Source organism: Equus przewalskii, chromosome 5, assembly GCF_037783145.1.
Source record: "Equus przewalskii isolate Varuska chromosome 5, EquPr2, whole genome shotgun sequence".
Classification (NCBI taxonomy): Eukaryota; Metazoa; Chordata; class Mammalia; order Perissodactyla; family Equidae; genus Equus; species Equus przewalskii.
Genome location: NC_091835.1, coordinates 22,551,429 through 22,573,104, shown reverse-complemented (window position 1 = coordinate 22,573,104; position 21,676 = coordinate 22,551,429). Strand labels below are relative to the sequence as shown.

The window sequence follows — 21,676 nt, the reverse complement described above, 5'->3', positions numbered from 1 at the left end:
CGCCCGCGTCCACCCCTCTCCACCCCCCAGGCTACGCTAAACCACATCCTGAGGACTGCCCGTGGGCCCGCGGGTCTTAGAGCCAAAGAGGCACAGCTCCGGAGTCCCCACAATCCTGACCACACACTGTCCCCTCCCGTCGTCCTCAACACCCTCAAGAAGCCCTTTCAGGGCTAGACTCTCAGGAAGACCCAGGGTCCTACTAAGCCCATCCCCAACACTCTTACAAACAGACCCCCAACCCAGGCGGATGCCTGGATGGTGCCCCTTCCCTTCTCCGCCTCCAGGGAGCAGAGCTGTCCTCTCCACCGTCTGCGGCTCCAACGCGGTGGGTCCGTTGTTTGTGCAGAGACGAAGGCGGTAAAGAATGAGGCGCCACCGTCTGCGGCTGCATTTTCTGCACCATTACCCGCCGTTACCTCATCTCACAGGAGCCTTCCCCACATCACAATAGGGCCTCCGCGAGGGCACGGCTCGCTTTGTTGCAGCTGGCTGCGGCACTGGCTCGGTGGAGCGGACTGCAGAAAAGCAAAGTGAAATGGCTGCATGGATGCTAGGCACTCATTTGAAATTGCCCACAATAATACAGTTGCGTGGGGCTGGCAGCCCCAGCGGTGGGGGGCGGCGGCAGTGGAGGTGGCCCGGGGACGGTGGGGATGTTGGCTGGCCTGATGGATGAGTGTGTGGGCCTCCAGCGTAATGGATGTGGCTCTGAACTGGAACACAGGTGGCCCGAGCACAAGGGAGCACTGATGGAGTGGCCTCACCTTTCCTTTCCATCCCCTTCTGATGGGCTGTGTCTCACCCTCAGTTAGGATGTCACTCTGGATGCTGCAGCCAGGATCAACATTTGTTATCCGAACAGACTAATTAAGTTCAAGTGGCCCTGCCATCTCAGGATGCACAGGTAGCAATATCATCTCCTGCCTCAGGACAGTGGACCACATCACTGTCACCATGGCGACTAGTCCACTGGGGAGACCACGCAAGTGTGTCTCTGCCCCACAGAGCGGCCAGCTCCACGAGGGCCCTTGGGTCAGTCCCCCTTCCACCAGTCTCTGCGCAGCTCCCGTGTGCACCCCGCATGTCCCAGTTGCCCCCACCGCCTGCACTCTTCTCCATCAAGCTTCTTAAAAGCCCGGTCTGTTCCCACCATCCCCGCCCACTCCTCAGCCGACACTGTCACTTGCTGTCTTCCAACTCCGCAGAAACCGCTCTCACAAAGTCCTTCTTTGACATCCGTTTTGCCAGTGAACACTTTGATCCCCTTCCTCTCCCTTTCTGCCATATTCAACATGGTTCAAATGCCCCATTTTGTAAAACTCGCTCCTCCCTTAGCATCCATGGCCCTGCCCTCTCCCGGTCTCCTCATAGCCCGCCAACACTGTCTTCTGTGTCCCCTTCTCACACTTTTACCCACCCCTTAAAGACGTTGCTGCTCCCTGAGGTTCCATCCCAGGCCCACGGCCTTCCTCTCTCTCCTTGCCTGCGTTGGGCACCATCTCTTGGCTTCCAAGATCACGGCTAATCCAACGACTGCGCCACTCGATCCCCAGCCTGCAGCTCTCCCCGCAGCCTCAGATGCAGTCACCCAGAATGCCCCACGGGACCCCTCCCCAACAACGCTACAAACTCCACGCAGGGCCTGCCCCAGCTCCTCCTCCATCACTACCCACTGCTCCGCCTGCATTTTCAAAGGATTATTTAATTTTTTAAAAAAATATAGCCACTTTTCATAAGCGGGCTTTGGCTCCACCGTGGCAAAACGAATCCTGAACATTGCCAAACTCTCCAAGCCTCATCTAAGTGCAGTGGACTGTTTCCTGGCTCAGGGCTAGTGCTCCTGTGAGGAGCCGCCTTCCAGCATCTCAGCAGAGGGCTTTCCTGGAGTGCCAAGAGGCCAGGAGGCAGCTTTCCAGAGCTGAGCAGTTGAAGACGCACGGTCTGATACAACAGGAACTGATGGGAGCTTTTCACACAGTCATTTTGAGCTCTGTTGGCAATCTGGCCAGTTTCCTCCAAATCACAAAGCCCCCAGTGTTTCTGACTCTCCCCTTTCAAAATTTTACTCTTCACTAGAGCAGACCTGGCGTTGATTTCCCACCAGCACTTGGATGTCAGAATAATTACTCCCTTTTTAAGCACTTTGCCGGACAGGCACGGTATGCCATGCAGTCCTCTCAGCATCCCTATAAGTTAAGTTCTATGATTTTCCCCATTTCTCAGATGCAGGGACTAAGGCTCAGAGAAGTTGAGCAACCTGCCCAAGGTCACACAGCTGTTAAGAGCAGAGCCAAGATTGAGATCGAATCTGTCTGAAGTGAAGTCTCTGCACTTAAGCATTTGCTCCATCATCTGCCCGTTATTACGGAGTTCCTGCCTTGGGCTTTTTCTTTTTTTTTTTTTGGCACACAGCTTGGCCCCTGAGGGGAAATTCAGAATCAAAGTAAAGGCCCAGCAAACACCCCTCCCTGCCCAGGCCAGCCCAGAAGCATGAGTCTGAGCAATGGCAGGTTTCTGTAAAGACCTGGGGTGGGGATGGGGGAGCAGCCCCTTCATGAACAGGTTTTCATTCTTATTGTCAGAACTGCCCACTTCTAGGATTTCAGGAAGTCTCATTCCAAATCATCCTCCTCCTGTGCTTTGCCCTCTTTTGAGTTCCTCTGTTCTCCCCAATGACCACTGAGTGTTTCCAGGGTGGAATCAGGGCCGTTGTTTCCTCCTGATGGAGCTGGAGCAGGCTCTGAACTCCTGTGGGTACCGGAGGAAATGGCAGGAAGACGCCTGGTGATCTGGCCTCAGGCCCAGCCTGCAGGATTTATTTTGCTGTAAAAACCCCATCTCTTTCTCTGCTGTGAGTTCCGTTACAAAAGGTCTCCTCTAAGCTGAATCCGACTATATAGAAAAAGGATTGTATACCATGCCCAAGCGGGATTTATCCCAGGCTTAACGTCCAAAAATCAATTAATGTGATACACTATATGATTAGAATGAGAGACTAAAACCATGTCATCATCTCAATAGCTGCAAAAAAAGCATTTGGCAAAGTCCAACACCCTTCATGATAAAAAAAAAAAAAAAAGACTCAACAAAGTAAGAAGAGAAAAGAACTTCAATCTGGTAAAGGGCAACTACAGAAATTCCACAGCTCATGTCATACTCAATGGTGAAGGACTGGATGCTTTTCCCTTAAGGTTTTCTCTTCTATCCAACATTATATTGGAGGTTCTCGTCAGGGCAAGTAGGGAAGAAAATGAAATAAAGGCATCCGTATTGTAAAGGAAGAAGTAAAACGATCTCTATTTGCAGATGACATAATCTCATATGGAGAAAATCCTAAGGAAGCCACTAAAAAAATATTAGAACTAAAAGACAGGTTCAGCAAGGTTGCCAGATATAAGATCAATGTACAAAAAGCAACTTATTTCTATACACTTGCAATGAAATCAAAAGTTAGGAAAACAAGTCCATATATAATAACATCAAAAAGAGTAAGATATTTAGAAATAAGTTTAACAAAAGAAGTGCAAGACTTCTATTCTGAAAACTATGAAACATTCTTGAAAAAAGTCAAAGAAAGTCCAGATAAATGGAAAGATACATCACGTTAACGGATTGAAAAACTTAATATTGTTAAGATGGCAAGAATCCCCAAATTCATCTACAAGTTCAACGCAATCCCCATCAAAATTCCAAAATGGCTTATTTGCAGAAATTGACAAGCGGATCCTAAAATTCATACAGAAATTCAAAGGACCCAGAATAGCCCAGAAAATCTTGAAAAAGAAGAGCAGAGTTGGAGAACTCTCACTTTCCAGTGTCAAAACTTACTGAAAAGCAAAGCTACACCAATCAGGACAGTGTGGTCCTGGCATAAGGAGAGACGTATAGATCTATAGAATAGAACTGAGAGTCCAGAAATAAACCCTTACATTGACAGTCAGCTGATTTTGTGACAAAGTGCCAAGACAATTCAATGGAGAAAGAACAGTCTTTTCAACAAATGGTACTGGGACAACTGGATAGCCACCTGCAAAAAGATGAAGTTGGACCCCTACCTCACACAGTATACAAAAATCAACCCATAATGCATCAAAGACCTAAAAGTAAGAGCTAAGATTGTAAAAGCCCTTAGAAGAAAATAGAGGCACAAACCTTTGTGACCTTGGATAAAGCAGTGGGGTCTTAGATATGACACCAAAAGCACAAGCAACAAAAGAAAAATTAAATTGCATCGCATCAAAACTAAAAACACTTTTGCTATAAAGGCCATAATCAAGAAAGTGAAAAGACAACCCACAGAATGGGAGAAAATATTTGCAAATCATCTGATAAGGGACTTGTGTCTAGAAAGTCCAAAGAGCTCTTACAACTCAATAATAAAGAGATAAGTAACCCAACTAAAAAGTGGGCAAAGGATCTGAATACACATTTTTCCAGAGAACATATACAAATGGTCAATAAGCACATGGAAAGATGCTGAACATCGTTAGCCATCAACAAAATACAAATCAAAACTACAATGAGATACCACTTCACACCCGCCAGAATGGCTAAATAAAACAAAAATAGACAAAAACAAGTGTTGACAAAGATATGGAGAAACTTGAACCTTCGTCCTCTGCTGCTAGGATTGTAAAATGGTGCGGCCACTTTGGGAGACTCTGACATTCCTGCAAATGGTTGAACACAGAGCAACCAAATTACCTAGCAATTCAATTCCTGTGTATGTACCCAAGAGAAATGAAAATACGTGTCCACACCAAAGCTTGTACACCGATGTTCCTAGTGGCATTATTCACAATAGCCAAAAAGCAGAAACAGCACAAACGTCCATCAACTCATAAATGGATAAATGAAATACGGCATATCCATACAATGGATATCATTCAGTGATTAAAATGAAGTACTAATATATGTCACGACATAAGTGAACCTCAAAAATATCATGCTAAATGAAAGAGCAAAGACACACACACATATACACACACACACAACGAATACTGTATGATTGTATTTATATGAAATATCCAGAATATACAGATCTAGAGAGACAGAAAGCAAATTAGTAGTTGCCTAGGTCTGGAGAAGGGGGTTGGAGGAAAATGAGCGGTGACGGCTAATGGGTATAGTTTTTTTGGAGGGGATGAAAATGTCCTAAAATTGATTGTAGTAATGGTTGCACAACTCTGTGAATATACTAACAACCACTGAATTATTTACTTTAAATAGGTGAATTGTATGGTATGTGAATTCTAGCTCAATAAAGCTGATATGTATACCATAATAATGATATAAGTAATCATCATGTAACATAATATAATAATAATATATCTTTAAGTCTCCTTTACAGCCCTCCATTGGGATAGGCCCTTACCCAGGAAAGGGGTCTGTGGGGGGACAAGCAAGCCCCCTGGCACATCCTCCCTGGAGGCAGGGGACCCCAGCGTGGAGGGAGGAGCAGGAGTCTGGAGTCACTGCCTCCGTGTTCACTTGGGGTCCTGTTCGTGAACTCTGGGACTTCAGGGCATCCCTCAGCCTCTCTGTGCCTCAAGTCTGCATCTCCCGAGTGCGAGTGAGGACAGTGTCCCCCTGCTAGGGGGGCCATGAGGACCAAGTGAAGAAGTCCTTGTCGAGCACTCAGAGAATTACCTGGAGCACAGTAAGCACTCAAGAGATGCTACTTACTAGTATTATTGAGCTTGCAGATTCACCACCAGCCTGGGTGTAAGAAGTGATAAGTGCAAGGCAGATGCTAGAGAGCCGGCCCTGGTGGTCCAGTGGTTAAGATGCGGCGTTCTCACCACTGTGTTCTGGGTTTGTGTCCCAGTCAGGGAACCACACCCCCCATCTGTCAGTTCTCATCCTTTGGTGTCTGCACGTTGCTGGGCTGCTGAAAGCGATGTCACTGGGATTTCAAATACCAGCAGGGTCGCCCATGGTGGACAGGCTTCAGTGGAGCTTCCAGACTAGGAAGAAGGACCTGGCCACCCACTTCCCAGAAAACTGGCCATGAAAACCCTGTGAATGGCAGCAGAGCATTGCCTGATACATCGCCAGAAGGGGAGAGGATGGAGCAAAAAGGCTGGGCCGGGTTCTTCTCTGCTGTCCACAGGGCCACTAAGAGTCAGTCAGCTCGACGGCGTTAACAACAACAAAGACGTTAGATCTAATTGCCTGTCCCCTCCTTGGAGATCAAGATAAGCCCCAGAGCCAAAGCTCCCCCAAGCTTCTGCAGCTTCCCACCAGGCTTTCCTCCCAACGCCCCCCCACCCCCCACCCCGGGGACATGGCTCTTCTTCATCTAGCGCCTATCTGCGCCTTGTCAATCCACACATGGAACTTGGCCTTTTCACTGGTCCAAAGGAAGAAGAGAGGAAGGATGCAAACCACCACGGCAGGCGCTGCATGGCCAACAGCCTCACAGCGTGGAGTGGACACCCTCACGCTTCAGAACCCGGTCCAGCCACTCATCCCCAGGGGTGTCCCCTCACCCTTCCTTGGAGGGACCCCTCTCTCACCGTCTCCCATCTCTGCAGGCACCCCAGCCCTCCAGGTGGTACTCTGACACCTGTCACTTCCCCTCCCCTGTGCAGAGCAGTTTGGCGGGTCCCAGCCCTGACTCCCACTTCTGCGGGGCCAGACTCCAAGACAGACTGGGCCAACCAAAGGGCCTCCCGTGGAACAGGGTTCCATAGCACGTGAGTGTCCCTGTCCCAAAGGCCCCATAGATCATGCACAGCTCTGTCACTCCTGCCTGCCCGCTGTGGCTCCAACACGCTGCTGTTCACTTTTATTCCCGAGGGTGGAATTTATCAAGCACCCACTCCCTGCCCTAGAGTCACGGGCCCTTCCTGCATGCAGGGCTCTCTCCCACTGGTGGCCCAAACGGCAGGTGTCTGGGCTCTACCGTGTGTACACAGTGTGCTCAGCGCTGCTCCAGGAAAGCCAGGCGGGTGGGACCCATCACTCTCTGGTGTAACATTCAGACTCTGATTCGCTCAACTACCCCTGAGCCAAATGGGAGCAAAAATGGCCAAGACTGTGCCTGGGCATCTCTCTGGAGGTCCTCTCCATCAACTCTCCTTCCTCCTACCCAGCTTCCGCTGTGCCAGACTAGGTTAATTCAAAGCCCGTGTGTTGCTATGGCAACATGACCAAATCTGACCCCCGCCCCCCACAGGCTAGAAATCATCCTCCCTGGGGTACCTCGTATCTTGCTCCTATCCCTCTTTTTTTTTTTTTTTTTTGAGGAAGACTGGCCCTGAGCTAACATCCATGCCCATCTTCCCCTACTTTATATGTGGGACGTTCACCACAGCGTGGCATGCCCAACAGTGCCATGTCGGCACCCAGAACCCGAACCGGCAAACCCCAGGCCGCCGAGAAGTGGAACATGCAAACTTAACCACTGCACCACCGGGCTGGCCCCACTCTTTTCCCTCTTTAGTGCTGAGATTATACTAAAATAATTCAGGTTCAAACTATTTCCGAACTGCTTCAGAGAGAGAAGTTTCACAGAACCAGCTCTTGCAGAAGCAGGTGTTTTTCAGATGTGAGATCCAGGACCCCGGTCCCTCATTGTCACCGCCGTCAGCAAAGGAAATCTTGAGTTCACCCTCAGAACAGCTCAGAGGGACGCAGAGCACCACAAACTAATTCTCAACCCCAGCCGGCTTCCTTCCGCTTGGAAATCCACCACTGTGTTCCATTCTCAGGGTTAAGGTGCTAGAACATTCCGTCAGGTGCTTCCTTCCTTGCTCCTTTCCAAATCTGAATACAGAGCTTGAGGACAGGATGTGCGAGAGATTCAAATCACCCGAAGTAGGAAACACATCCCGAGAGCCGGCCCGGGACCAGGTGTAAGAAATTGTGTTTGTTAGAGCTGTGCAATGGCTCTAACCAACGTATGCCGCAGGGCATTCTCACCGCAGATGGTCTGTAGTTCTTAATTCTTTTTTCTATGTGTGGCTCATGCTTTTTTTTCCCTCTCTCTTTCTCCCAGATGGAACCAAAACGCCTGAAAAAACAGCTCCCCAAAATCCTGAAACTCTTGAAGCCGGACGACAGGATTCTGATTGTGGGGACCACAAAGCGTCCTTTCGATGCTGAACTTCAGTCCTTCTGCAGGGTTTACCAAAAAATTATTTTGATTCCCAGACCAGACTATGCTTCTAGATATGGCAAGTACCCCCAGCCCCTTCCCAGGCCGGGTAACTGAGGCTGGGCTGTCCAGTGTCAGCTTGCAAGCATGTGAAGCCAGGAGGGTGGCCCTTGTCACCCAGTGATTGTCACAAGGTGACGTTAGGGGAGCACGTGCCCTGGAGGGATGTGCGCACCTGGATGTCAGCCATGCTCTGCTCCGGGGATGTCAACAGCTGGGTCATAAAAGCAAAATGTACGTCTTTGTTCTGTTGTTAACTTATTCCTTTTTATCCACGACTAAAGGAAACTGGACAAGGATTATTATTTTTGGCCCTGCAGATGACAAATGCCCTTGTGGGTGTGATTTCTCTTCTGTCAGGTAGATTAGGGTCACTTATCTTGTACCGTGGTGATGGTGTCTCTCTCGGACAGCACCACTTCTTTCCACCAGGTTGATTTTTTTTCATTTTTCCAGCCTCAAAGTACGAATCCAGGAGCAGGTTGACTTACTTAAAATAAATATTAACTACCATCAGAACTTACTTTTTCTAGTTTTTTTCTTCTTGATTAGACAGATTCAGAATCCACTTATTTGGAAACATATTTTTGAACGGCAGCAATAGAAAAACGTGACCCTGGGAGGCAGTGCAATGACCTTGGAAAGAGCCACGAGATCTGGGCTCTGATGAGACCGGGTTCTGAATCCGGGCTCTGCCACTGAATAGCTGGGCGACCTTGACAAGTTGGTTGACCATCTGAGCCTGCATTTTCTCATCTGTTAAGTGGGAGAACTGACACTTCACAGGGCTGCTGTGACCCTTGTATGAGGTTAGCAGAATGTCTAACACCATCTCAGCTCCCGGGAGAGCATGGGTGGCGGTGCTGGAGACAGAGGAAGAGAAGATGGTGGTGGTGGTGATTGCGGAGGAGAACATGGCGGGGTGGCGAATGGCCGTGGTGGTGCTGGTGGTTGTTTCTGTTATCCCTTGCTGTGTGACAAACCTCCCCAGTGGCTTAAAACAACACTTATTCTGAGGGTTCCCTGGGTTCAACGGAGGAGCTCTCCCTTGAAATATCTCAAGATGTTGTGATCTGATGTCACTTTAGACTCAGTCATATGAAGACTCCACAGAGCTGGACATCCAAGGTAGTTCGTTGCTGTGACTAGAGCTGATTGGGGCTGTCGGCTGGGAGGTCAGCCGGAGCTGTTGACCAGACAGCCTACACCTGGCCTCTCCATGTGGCTTTGCACAGCACAGTGGCTAGGTCCCTAAGAGCAAACGTTTCAAGAGGTTCAGGCAGAAGCTGGAACGATCTTGTGACCCAGCCTCAGAAGTCACACAGTCACTTTTGCCACACTCTGCTGGTCAAGAACCAGTCACAGGGCCAGCCCAGATTCAAAGGCAGCAACTATACAAGGGTGTGAATACCGTAGGTGTGGCTCACTGAGGGGTCGTCTTTACCTCCCATGTTGGTGGTGATGGTGATAGATTTGTAGAGGTGGTAATGGTGGTGTCAGTGTTGGAAATGGTCATGATGGTGGTGGCAGCATGGCAGTGATGGAAATGATGGTAGTCACCTTGGCAGTTGTGAGGGGGACACTGGGGAGGTTGGTGGTGTAGTGGTGGCGGCATGGTAGTAATGGAGATGATGGTAGTCACGGTGGTGGTGGTGGTAGAGGTGATGGCGGCAGTGGTGGTGTGGTATCAGTGGTTAGTATTAATGGTCTTAGTAAACATGATTAGGTCAGACTTGGTTTCTATTAATCTTTCTCCAGACACAATACCACTGCCAAAACAGAGGGACTATATGGTCCTTTCTGGTTGGTCTTAAGTTCCTGGTCAATGTTACTTGCTGAAAGAGCAATCCTCTACTCCCCACATATGATAAACTCCTAGCTTATTAACCACTCCATTCGCAATGTGCACTCATTTCTGTCTCGATGTATTGCGATCCTGGCTTCATGAATCAATGTTACACGCCAAGTACAGAAGACTTTGCTCCCAGTCATTTCTCCCTCCGTCCAGTGGCTTCTCCATCTTCTAGGGCCTCTAAGTCCTCCACTGGATCCTTTGCATCCAGCCAGCACCAAAGGAAGAGAGAAAGACATTCTGGAGGAACTCACAGGAGATTTTAGGGACTAGACCCAGATGGGGCCAACAGTTCTTCTGCCAGAAGGGCTCGCATGGCGCCCCTAAGGTTCAAGGAGGCAGGGATGGAAGGTGTCTACACAGAGCTGGGTGAGCATCAGCAGTCACAGCCCACTGAGAGTCACTGCAGAGGATTCCCCGCTCCCGGCTCTATCCGAGCTTCCCCGCTCTCATTCTCCTTGGTCAGACTTCCTCTCTCACGCTCTGTCTTTTTTTTGTATTATATATCTATTTTAAGCGATCTTAATGGAGTAAGCTAGAGTATTATTAATTTTGAGGGGCCAGAGCATGCTTCTTGACTTTGGATGGAATAGTTTCTGTTGTTTGACAGAACCAGAGGCTCTTGTTGATAGCCCTGTTGATATCCAACAGGGACAACTGTGTCCTTTTGATAAAATGCTAGGCACCTCGAGGGACTCAGATCCCATTGCAGATTCCAGCCTGAATCTCCTCACGGCAGCATCACGCGGGAGGAAGGAGAAAGCTTCCCTTCCATTCTGGGCAGAGGACAGGCCTGCACACAACAGTCGTCTCGGGCCCGGGGCTCTGTCCACTAAACCACATGCTTATCACGTATTTCTTTCTCGCGTGGTGATTCGTTCAGACCGCCATTCTTGCCGCCATCATAAATGCTGTGCAACATTTCCTCCAGTGACCTTGAAGTTTTCACAGCCACAGTGGCTGGCACATCCATCTTGAAGAAAGACTGTTCCTGTCTTTGCAGTGATCAAAAATGGTCTCTTCCAGCCCATAAAGCATGAGCTGCAAATCCATAACTTGGGCCTTTGCTTGGCCATCTATCTACGGGCGGCAGAGTGCCGTAGGTGCGCAGGCACACTCACCATCCCACTTCTCAAATTCCCCGAGGCGGTGTGAGGGAGTGACAGGTCTGAGAAGCGAAGAGTGGCTCAGCCTGAGGAAACACAGTCCTTGAGGCTTACCAAATATAATTCAACATTCACCTCCTTTCCCCAAATCTAGCTGCTTCCTTCACAATGTCTCTGCACAGAATGTCCACCCCCAAGGTTGATTAATGCCTTGTCTAGTGCCCAGAAATCCCTTTGGGCTTCCTTCACTCCACATTCCTAATGCTTCCTCCTCTTGCCTCTCTTCCCTGGGGTCTGTTCGCTAATAACCCAATTCATTACAGGTCCCCACCCCAGACCCAGTGTCTGGTCGGATAAGTCCAGTCCACATCTTCTGATTTTTCTGGAATGCTAGGCTTCAGAGACCAGAAGTTCCCCTAAATCATATTATTTACTTCTCGTGCTTTTGAAAAATCCCAAATAAAAGTGAATTTTAAGATACTACATACATCATCTCAAGCACTAGGCAGGATGGAATCCATTTGGAATGCCAAAAGCGGAGAAGGGGGCCTGAGGACCAGACTCCTTTCAGTCTAAGGAGGAGGAGAAAGGTAGATTAGTCTGAAGGAGGAGGAACTTTCTGCATCCAAGAGGGGGAGGTAAGATACAGCCCCCGGCCTGGAGAGCACCTCCACTGACTTCAGCCCTCTCGAGTCCCTGGCCTCTGGTCCTCAGCACCACACCCAGTGCCACCCCCAGCATGTTGTAGTTTTGTGTTCTCCACCTGCACTTGTGGGCCCAAGACTCAGCAGCCTGCCGTTGGCTCCAGTACTGGCTATGGGGCTCCCACCTCAATGAGCCCACAGGCCGTGACTCACTCTGCACCTGACCCCCCTCTTAGCCTCACAGCAACTATTAAAGGATCAAGAACCCATGAGCCGGTGGCTTTGGAAAAGGGGTAGAAGCTATTCTTTGAAAGGCTAGTACGTCTAGTTCATCAAACAGGAGAGGGATGTTAAGCCTGATTCTCTTTCCCATTCTCTGGATCTAGAGATGACTATGGCAGGTGAACAAGTCCCCCCATCGCTGTGACAACCTCCACAGAGTTCACTTACTGCGCCGCCATTAAAAAATGGTGAGCTTTGGGAAGTAATCAATGATTTACGTATTTCAAGGAATCTTGATCAAACTCTACGTGAATACCAACTATCATACATTTTAGATGATCAGTGGTGCGTTTGCATGGTCACATTCTACCAGAACAATGGGAGTTTTTTGCTCCGTTACTCAGGAATCTTGGCTTAGAGAGATCCCTCTGATTGGCAGGTTGGAAGGCTCTGACTATTGTAGCTGGATGGGGGGCAAGGGAGCGAGCTGACTGTCTGTTGCTGGGGAGCCCTTGGCCCTCACTGCTCGCCCACGGGCTGGTCTGCTCCATGTAGGAGTTTTGCCCATGGGTGCCCAAGGCTGAAGCTATTCTGCGTCCCCAGCCTGGGCTATCTACTGGGTCCTTAGCTTTAGGGGCTGTCACCTGTGACTTTCCCATTAAACCTGTTCCCTTCTCAGCCTGCAGAGTCACCACTCAGACCTTTCGGCACTTTTTTTTAGGTGTTATAAATTTGGACTGGAGACATACTTGATCCCAAGGGATGATGTTGTCTGGTTGTTGGTGTCGCTGTTTATTTTCCGATTTCTAACTCTACAACAGTTGTTATATTTAACTGAGGGTAATCCTCATCTGCTGCAATCTCTCTTTACACAAGTACGCTTTGAAATATTCGTAGTTTATTTGGTGTTATCTTTTATAATTGATGTTTTAACGAGCATCAGGAAACTTCGGTACGAAATGGAATGACTAATAATAATAATAACATTTACAAGGACAACAGTGATACAACTTCTGGAAATAAAGTGCCCGCCATACGCTGGAGCAGCGCTTTCCCAAAGGCTTTCTATATATTTTTTACTTATTTCTCACAGCAGCCTCAGAAATAAATCTTTTCTACTCCCGTTTTACAGGTAAACCCAAGACTGGCTCAAACTCAAGTAAACCCACCAAGGGAGTAGCAGAGTAGATCCGGGGTAGATGTCACTTTAGGCTAATTTGGGGTCCCCTGTGTCCCCCGCTGGTCTCCCTGCAGCTCTCAACCCTGATGCCCCCATTACAAGTCATTCTAGTCCTTGACAGCAATTGCAGCTTTTCATTTCAGTATTTTTGGATCCATGTGTTTGGGTGATGTGGTCATTTAACCACCTGACAGTGCTCAGATCACGGAGTAACGGTCATCTTTTTAAAAACTGTTTCAAATATTCCTTAAAGAAGGTCAGAATGCTTTGGAGACGTTTGCCCAGATCCTCCCAGTGCTGAGACTGGCTCTGAGACACACAGCCTGGCCACTGCCCTCACCTTTCCTCGCTGTCTGGATGCAACTGAACGAGTAGCAGCCACACTCGTTTACTTTCCTGAAACCTCTCTTTGCAGAATGGAGGTGGTTCTCTAAGTGTAGCATTTCAAATGTTGCATAGGAGTCCATTCTATCTCCAAAGTTAGCATCAAGAATGATTTCATAATTCATTTTCACAACATCCCCGTGTTCTAAGTGAAATCTCTCGGTTACCCCAGGTCCCACTAACCCAGAGAACAGCCGAGCACCCATCCAGTAGATCAGTCAGCCTATGGGTGTTTGCAGCTGATGGGGAAGAGAATAAGGGTCAAACTGCTCTATCTAATACAATGTATAATACAGTGTCTTACACCCAAAGGGAACGGAGCCTGGCAGTCGCTAATGGAAATTGGAATCTGCATTCCAATTCTAATTCCAATCTACATCATTCCATATAAACATAATGTAAGAAGGCCAGCCCAGTGGTGCAGTGGTTAAGTTCGCATGTTCCGCTTTGGCGGCCTGAGGTTCACTGGTTCGGATCCCAGGTGCAGACCTACACACTGCTTGTCAAGCCATGCTGTGGCAGGCATCCCACATATAAAGTAGAGGAAGATGGGGACAGATGTTTAGCTCAGGGCCAGTCTTCCTCAGCAAAAAAAGAGGATTAGCAGCGGATGTTAGCTCAGGGCTAATCTTCCTCAAAATAATAATAACAATAATGTAAGAAATGAACTTTATAGCTAAAAAAAAAAAAAATCAAACTCCTACTTAGCCAAACACTTTGGAAAATATAATATTCTGATGAGCAGAGATCCCATCTACACCCTATGTGAATTTCCAATTTTGAAAGATTTTGAACATCTTTAAAGGTACCACACTGACGTGATACTGACTGTGGTTTAATTTTTCTGTCAGTTCACAAGGACTTGTGGACCCATAGACCTGAAGGTCATCGACATGTGTGTCTCATGGTTGAAAATCACTCAGATGAAAGCATTTAGTTATGTGGCTCTCGGCTCATTTGAGTTTTAATAAGTTGACATAGATCTCCTGGGCATTCCTTTCTTGATGAGATCCAACCTCGTGCTGAAACTAGATTAATATCGCTTTCTCCATGGTGACCCTTGCTCTCTCTGTCTTTTCCGCCATCTTGGATACAACAGTTTTGTGGAAAGAGATCATTCAACGCAATGGAGGAGTCGTTACTAATGCCTTGAATATAAGTTGCCTGGCGAAGGTCACCGATGGCTTCACCCAAGGTCACATAGTCCAGGTGGTTAAGGGTGTGCTCACGGACCGGAGGATCCGCCAGCAAATTCATAAACCGCTCACAGCAATCGAGTTTATTGAGTCCATAACCAGCATGAGTCCGGTATACCAAGAGGAAGAAGAGAGCTTTAAGGTAAATGGAATGATTGTATGACCAGATCTTAGCAGCAAACACTTGTCACATTACCCCCTCCCTCCCTTTAGAGAATCTGCTAAGGTCCATGAGTTTGAACTCCACCATATGCAATGAAATTTGGAAACTCGAAATTTTTGCATCACAAAATCTTTCCAGCTTTAGCAGTAAAGCATGGGTCTTCCAAATTTTAGGAAAATTGTGGTCCATGACCTTATAAATTAACATCCAGATTGCAGAATTGAGTAGCAGCTTTGAAACCATTGGATTCACACACACACACACACGCACACGCACACACACACCCTTTTCTTGGCTTTCACTGGTTTTTATTTCATATTTCACATAATGGAACAAGTTTTGATTAGAGAAAAGCATTCCCTAAATAGTATATTTCAAGCCAATGTTGTTTTTGTCATTGTCCACTTCATTTTTCAGTGCACTTGCAATGGTCAGTCACAAGAGAACTCACCAAAATGGAGTTTTCTAAGTTTTGAATACATTCTGAGATGTCCACAGAATTTTTTAGATCTGGAGAAAACTCTGAGCATCAACTCTTGCAAATCCTTCTTTTATAAAAGAAAAAGAAGTTGCAGAGAGTTGTGTCCGTTATTCCAGCACAATCGACCTTAGAACCCTGGTCCCTGATGCCCAGGCCAGCGGGCTCTCCTCAAAATCCTTTTAATCAAAATGAACACAGTTGTGTTCTCTTTCTGGACCTGAAGGTAGTTTCCTTGGCCAGCTGGGAAGACAAGGAGGAAAATTATGTCCATGCAATGACACCCACCCCAATGTTGGCCATACTGTCAGAAGGAGAATCAGAATTCTCGTTCAGCCTCGTGTCTCTGGAGGCCTGCTTGAAATTAAGAACATTTGCCTCTATGATGTATCACTTTTCCACCAACTCTAAAAACCGTGCTATCCTCCAGCTTTGTCACTAAGGCTTCAGGGGAAGGTGAGAAATAGTCACAATACTGATCCCGGCACTAATGATCTAGCACCAGGGTTGGCACACTTTTTCCACAGAGGGCCAGAGAGTAAATATTTTAGGCTTTCAGAGCTATGCAGGCTCTGTCACAACTCCTCAACCCTGCATCATGTCACATAAGCATCCAAAGACAGGATGTAAATGCATGGGCGTGGCTGCTTTCCGTTCCAGTAAAACTTTATCTGCAAAAACAAGCAACAGACCCAATTTGGCCCATCAGCCAGTTTGCTAAACCCTGCTCTAGCAAAACGGAAAAAAAAATATTTCCCACTCCAAGCTGGAGTTTTTGCCAACTATTTGAATTAATATTCTTCTTAACTGTTTAATCCTTCTTTGTAGTAATTGCAAATATTTATCCTCCTCGAGTGACACTTTCTTTTCTGAAATTTCCAATTTTTTTCTCCTTTCTAGATTAGTAATTTTTCTCCTGATTTTCAGGGGCTAGGTTTAAGGGTTAAAAGCTATGCCTTCTCTAAGCTGGGGTTTTAACTTTCTAAAGTGATTTCTAGAAGCTTGTCTATCTGTTACAGGTGCTGGAGGTCCAGTGACAATAACCAATCATACTCTTAAGACAAGAAATGCTGCCAGTTTGAAGTGGCATATGAGAACACATATGCTTCTCACATCTGCTCTTGGCATATTTGACCACTTTATTCATTTTTTAAGGAAACCGAATCATTTGACCACCATGACCACTAGCCCCATCCCCCCATATCTCCAGGGCTTGGCACAGAGCCTGGCCCCCAACTAGATGTTCAGTAAACCTGTTTGGTGGCAAATTTATCCAGCAGATGGATGGATGGAATGACGCTGTGGCTGTAGTTGCTTGTAATCAGGCAGAACATTATTGCCTTCAGAAATTTTGACCTAATTGTCCTTCTGATGACATGTCAGCTGATGGTCTTGCTGATTCTCCTGATACATTGCACCCTGCCCCACGGACATGATGGGAAAATAGTTAATAAGAATGATGGTAATAATCATAATACTGTTAGCTAATATTCATCAACTACTTTTGGGCCAGGCCCTCTGTTAACGCATTTAGGCCTCACAATCCCTCTATTTTACAAAGGAGGAAACTGAGTTAGAGAGGTGTGGTGGGCAGAATCGTGCCCCCCCCCCCCCAGTGATGTCCACACCCTAGTCCCTGGATCCTGTAAATAGGTTACACATCAATGGGGAATTAAGGCTGCAGATGGAAATAATGTGGCTAGGAAGCTGCCCTTGAAATAGGGAGATTTTCCTGAATAATCTTGGTGACCCTGATGTAATCATAAAAGGTGGAAGAGGGAATCAGAAGAGAGAATCAAAGACAGGGCAGGTGCTCCCTGGAAACCACAAAAGGCGAGAGAAGAGATTCTCCTCGGAGCATCCAGAAAGGAGCCCAGCCTGCAGGCGCCTTGATTTCAGCCCCGTGAGACCCATTTTGGATTTCTGACCTGCAATGCTGTCAGATAATAAATGTTTTATTTTAAGCCACTAAGTTTGTGGTAATTTGCAGGAATGGAAAACACAAGAGGCAAAGTAACTTGTTCCGGGTCACACAGCTAGAAAGAAGCAGAGCTGAAATTCAAATCTTACTCCAAAGCCGCTTTTATTAGCCGTGGTCTCTACTGTGTCTCAGTGAATGAGGAGTTCATTGCCTGAAGGACTCAGCCGTCTCGCTCTCCTCTGAAACAGAGCCGAAGCTCAGAGAAGGATGAGATAATCCCCAAGTGCCAGAAACAAAGATAAATCTCAAACTCAGGGGCAGCCATATGCCTGGCATGCGGCACAGAGAAAAATGAGGGATGGAAACAGAGCATGATTAGGAGTCATGGAAGATGAAATGGCAGCCGTTGCCGCTTCTGTGATAACCAACATCACCAATGGGAACCAACTTCAAAACACCGTTAGAAAGCCCGGCTGTGGATTTGGGTTCAGAGGACCAATAGAAGCAACTGCAAGCCTGCTGGGGAAGGAGGAAGAATGAGAGACAGAGGCCAGAACAGGGCTTCCCACTCAAAATGAAGCGGGAAACCAAAATTCCAGAACATGTGAGGAAATCCAGTGCTAACGACAATCTGACAAAAATGGTTAAATTAGTGTCATTAAGATGTTCAGGAAAATTAATGAAGGCATGATTTCTATCAGAAATGTACACACAGTTCTGAAACAAAGACGGGCAGAAATGGAATAAAAAGAGAGAATTATTTTTTAAAATTACAAAAAGAGGGGCCAGCCCAGGAGTGTAGTGGTTAAGTTCGCACACTCCACTTTGGGGGCCTGGGGTTTTCAGGTTCGGATCCCAGCAAGGACCTACACACTGCTCATCAAGCCATGCTGTGGCAGCATCCCACATGCAAAATAGAGGAGGATTGGCACAAGTGTTAGCTCAAGGACCAATCTCCCTCAAGCAAAAATAGGAAGATTGGCATAGATGTTAGCTCAAGGTCAATCTTGCTCATCAAAAAAAAAAAAATCACAAAAATATAGTAACTAACATAAAATGAGGAAAAAAAATAGAAGAAGTATGAACTTCAGACCAGACATGGTCAAAGAGCAAATTAGTGGATCGGAAGATGATCCTGGGGAGCTCCCCTGGAAGGCAGCACAGAGAGACAAAAAGATAAAATTTGTAAAGTGCAACTAAGGGCCCAACTAATAGAAGTTCTAGAAGAAGAGAACACAAGAAATATCAGAGGAACAACTATTTGAAGAAATGTTTGCTGAGAACTTTCCTGAATTAAAGACATGAGTTCTCAGGTTAAAAGCAAACTCTGAGTGACCAGCAGAACGAATAAAAATAAATCCACACCTACACACGTTATCGTGAACCTGAGAACAAGATAACAAGTCAGTCTTAAAAGATACCAGATTGCCTGCAAAGACACAGCAGTTGGGAACTCAGATGGCTCCTTGACAACAATAGAGGCCAAAAGACGGCAACATCTGCAAAGTATTCAGGAGAAATAGCTGTCTACGTGCCATTTGTATCCAGCTAAACTAGCATCCAAGAGACAGGAGGAAATAAAGACGTTGTAAGACAAACAAAGACTGAGGTAGCTTCCCGCTCACAGCCACTTGAGAGGTCAACTTGGAAATATCAAGTAAGATTCTGGATGCACGTGACCCACAGCCCCAGCAATTCTATTTCTGTGCTTATGCCCTAGACAAGTTTTCTCACGTGTATGCGAGGAGATACGTCAAAATTGTGAAATTTCAACATTGTTCATGATGACAAAAAAATTGGAAATGACCTGTATGTGCATTGATGGTAGAACTGGTAAATAACGTATAGTATGGTCACTCAGTGAAGTATTACTGGGATGAAGTGCATAAACCAAGATGGTTCTCAGGTTTCAAATAAAATGTGAAGGCTGCGGAAGATGCCATCACAGGGCCAGTTGCAATTAAAAAGTGCTGTGTTGGTATTTTGGCTCAGTGTTTCAGCCGTGTTTCCAACAGTCTCCCTCAGAGTGTATGGACTCTTGTGATCCACACATGGCCACCAGTCCAGCTTCTAGTGGCCATGGGTGAACCATGGGGGAAATTCACATCACCAAGAAAACCTACACCCTCGAGATAGCGTAAGAGTGGGGCCGGCCCGGTGGCACAGCGGTTAAGTTTGCACCTGCCACTTCTTGGCAGCCTGGGGTTCTCAGGTTCCAATCCCGGATGTAGACATGGCACTGCTTGGCACTCCATGCAGTGGTAGGCGTCCCACATATAACGTAGAGGAAGATGGGCATGGATGTTAGCTCAGGGCCAGTCTTCCTCAGCAAAAAAGAGAAGGATTGACGTTAGTTAGCTCAGGGCTAATCTTCCTCAAAAAAACAAAAAGATAGCCTAAGATCCCCAGGAAATCTGGGGACTTAGTCAGGAAGGGTTGTTGGTTAGATTTGGTGTAATTCTCTGCAGGTGTTAACTCCTTGAGATAGAAGTTTCAAACCATGTAGAAATATAGGTTGGAGCATCCCCTAAGAAAGAATGTATTAAACGTACATTAAATGCCCAAAGTTTAATGCCGCTTGCCCCTTCCTTCTTAGCAAGCTTTTCTTTGTCTTTAGGAGGATTCCGGTGAATTGATGTCATTCTGATATCTTTCTAAACATCGCTTTTCTTCCAGGACTGGTATTCCAAAACCCCTATGGGTAGAAAGCGAGCCTTGGCGTTAACGGGAGGTACCACGGAAAAGGAAAAGGATAAAGGAAAAAAGAAGGAAAAGAAAGGAAGAAAGGAGAAAAAGAAAAAGTAAGGCCCTTCTGAGGAGCCATCCTTGCGCGTCTCTCAGGGATGGAGATGGCCCGACTCTCCAGGGAGGAGACTCGCCATTGCCCATCTGAAGCCGACCCGGCTCCTGCCACCAGCTCCTCAGCTCTGCATCCGCTCAGTGAGATCTTTAGGAGGCTGTACCCCAAGATAGTTGTCCGTAGCAGTTGTTTCTAGAATTTGTAATTGTTCCTTAGTCCATGTACAGTTTGTATAGAAACAAAATTCACTCTTCACACTCTCCGCAATCTTTTCAGGTTGATACTCCATGTCATCCGTCCTACTGGACAGGTTTAAAATTTGATAGTTAGAAAATACTCTAAGTTGACAGCCAGTAAGTAATTTGGGTCTATCGATACACTAGTTTTAATTATTAATCCATATATATTGTATATTATCTTGCACATATTTTAATAAATTAACTCTTTGCTCTATTAATATATTTTATATAATGGAATAAAAGTTGTTGTCCTTGAATGACTCAGTAATTTGGTTGCTGGAGCTAAAAAAAGACCTGCAAAATTAACTAGGGTTGAGCATCACTTAACAACAGGGATATGTTTCCAGAAATGTATCATTAGGCGATTTTGTCATTGTGTGAACATCACAGAGCACACTTACACACACCTGGATGGTAGAGCCTGCTGCACACCTGGCTGCATGGTACTGATCTACGGGACCACCGGGGTATATGCGGTCCGTTGTTGACTGAAACGTCATCATGCTGCGCGTGACTGTATTTCAGTCTTCTGACTTTGAAGATGGAGAAACTAAGGCGCAGGGCCACACAGCTAATATTTGAAACTTTGGCACTGAAATAATTCCCGTTAATTCCCAGTCTACTGCTCTTGAGAAGCACTGAACCCTTGGCAGGCCCATGACTGCATGAAAACTGCTCCATAAAAATAGAGTAAATGTGGGGGCCATCCCTCTGGCGTAGTGGTTAGGTTTGCACACCCTGCTTCGGCAGCCTAGAGTTCACCAGTTCGGATCCTGGGAGCAGGTCTAGCACTGCTCATTGAGCCATGCTGTGGTGGCATCCCACATAGCAGAACTAGAAGGATTTACAACTGGAATATACAACTACATACTGGGGCTTTGGGAGAGGAAAAAAAGAGGAAGATTGGCAACAGATGGCAGCTCAGGGCCAATCTTCCTCACCAAAAAAAAAAAAAAAAAAAATAGGGTAAATGTGGAGAAGAGAAAGCCTAAATGAAGAAGTTAATGCTAGGGGCTGGCCCAGTGGCACAGCGTAAAAAGTTCACACGTTCCGCTTCTCAGCAGCCCAGGGTTCACTGGTTCAGATCCCGGGTGTGGACATGGCACCACTTGGCACGCCATGCAGTGGTAGGCGTCCCACATATAAAGTAGAGGAAGATGGGCATGGATGTTAGCTCAGAGCCAGGCTTCCTCAGCAAAAAGAGGAGGACTGGCAGTAGTTAGCTCAGGGCTAGTCTTCCTCAAAAAAAAAAAAAAAGTTAATGCTAAATAAGAAAAAGATTAAAGAACAGAAAAGTAAGAGTGAAGGATAAATTAAAGAAACACAT

At 46.7% G+C, this 21,676-nt stretch overlaps 1 protein-coding gene across 4 annotated transcripts in view; it reads left to right on the top strand.

The window, feature by feature from the left end:
• Positions 1-20,604, top strand: part of IQCA1 (IQ motif containing with AAA domain 1) — a 155,622-nt gene extending 135,018 nt beyond the window's left edge. For all 4 annotated transcript variants that reach the window (XM_070618671.1, XM_070618669.1, XM_070618672.1 and 1 more), the window contains 3 exons: positions 8,006-8,183; positions 14,652-14,890; positions 19,987-20,604. In XM_070618671.1, the coding sequence (XP_070474772.1) occupies positions 8,006-8,183; positions 14,652-14,890; positions 19,987-20,115 (546 nt within the window). In that variant the 3' untranslated portion in view covers positions 20,116-20,604. The remainder of the gene's footprint in view (positions 1-8,005; positions 8,184-14,651; positions 14,891-19,986) is intronic.
• Positions 20,605-21,676: the final 1,072 nt, after the last annotated feature.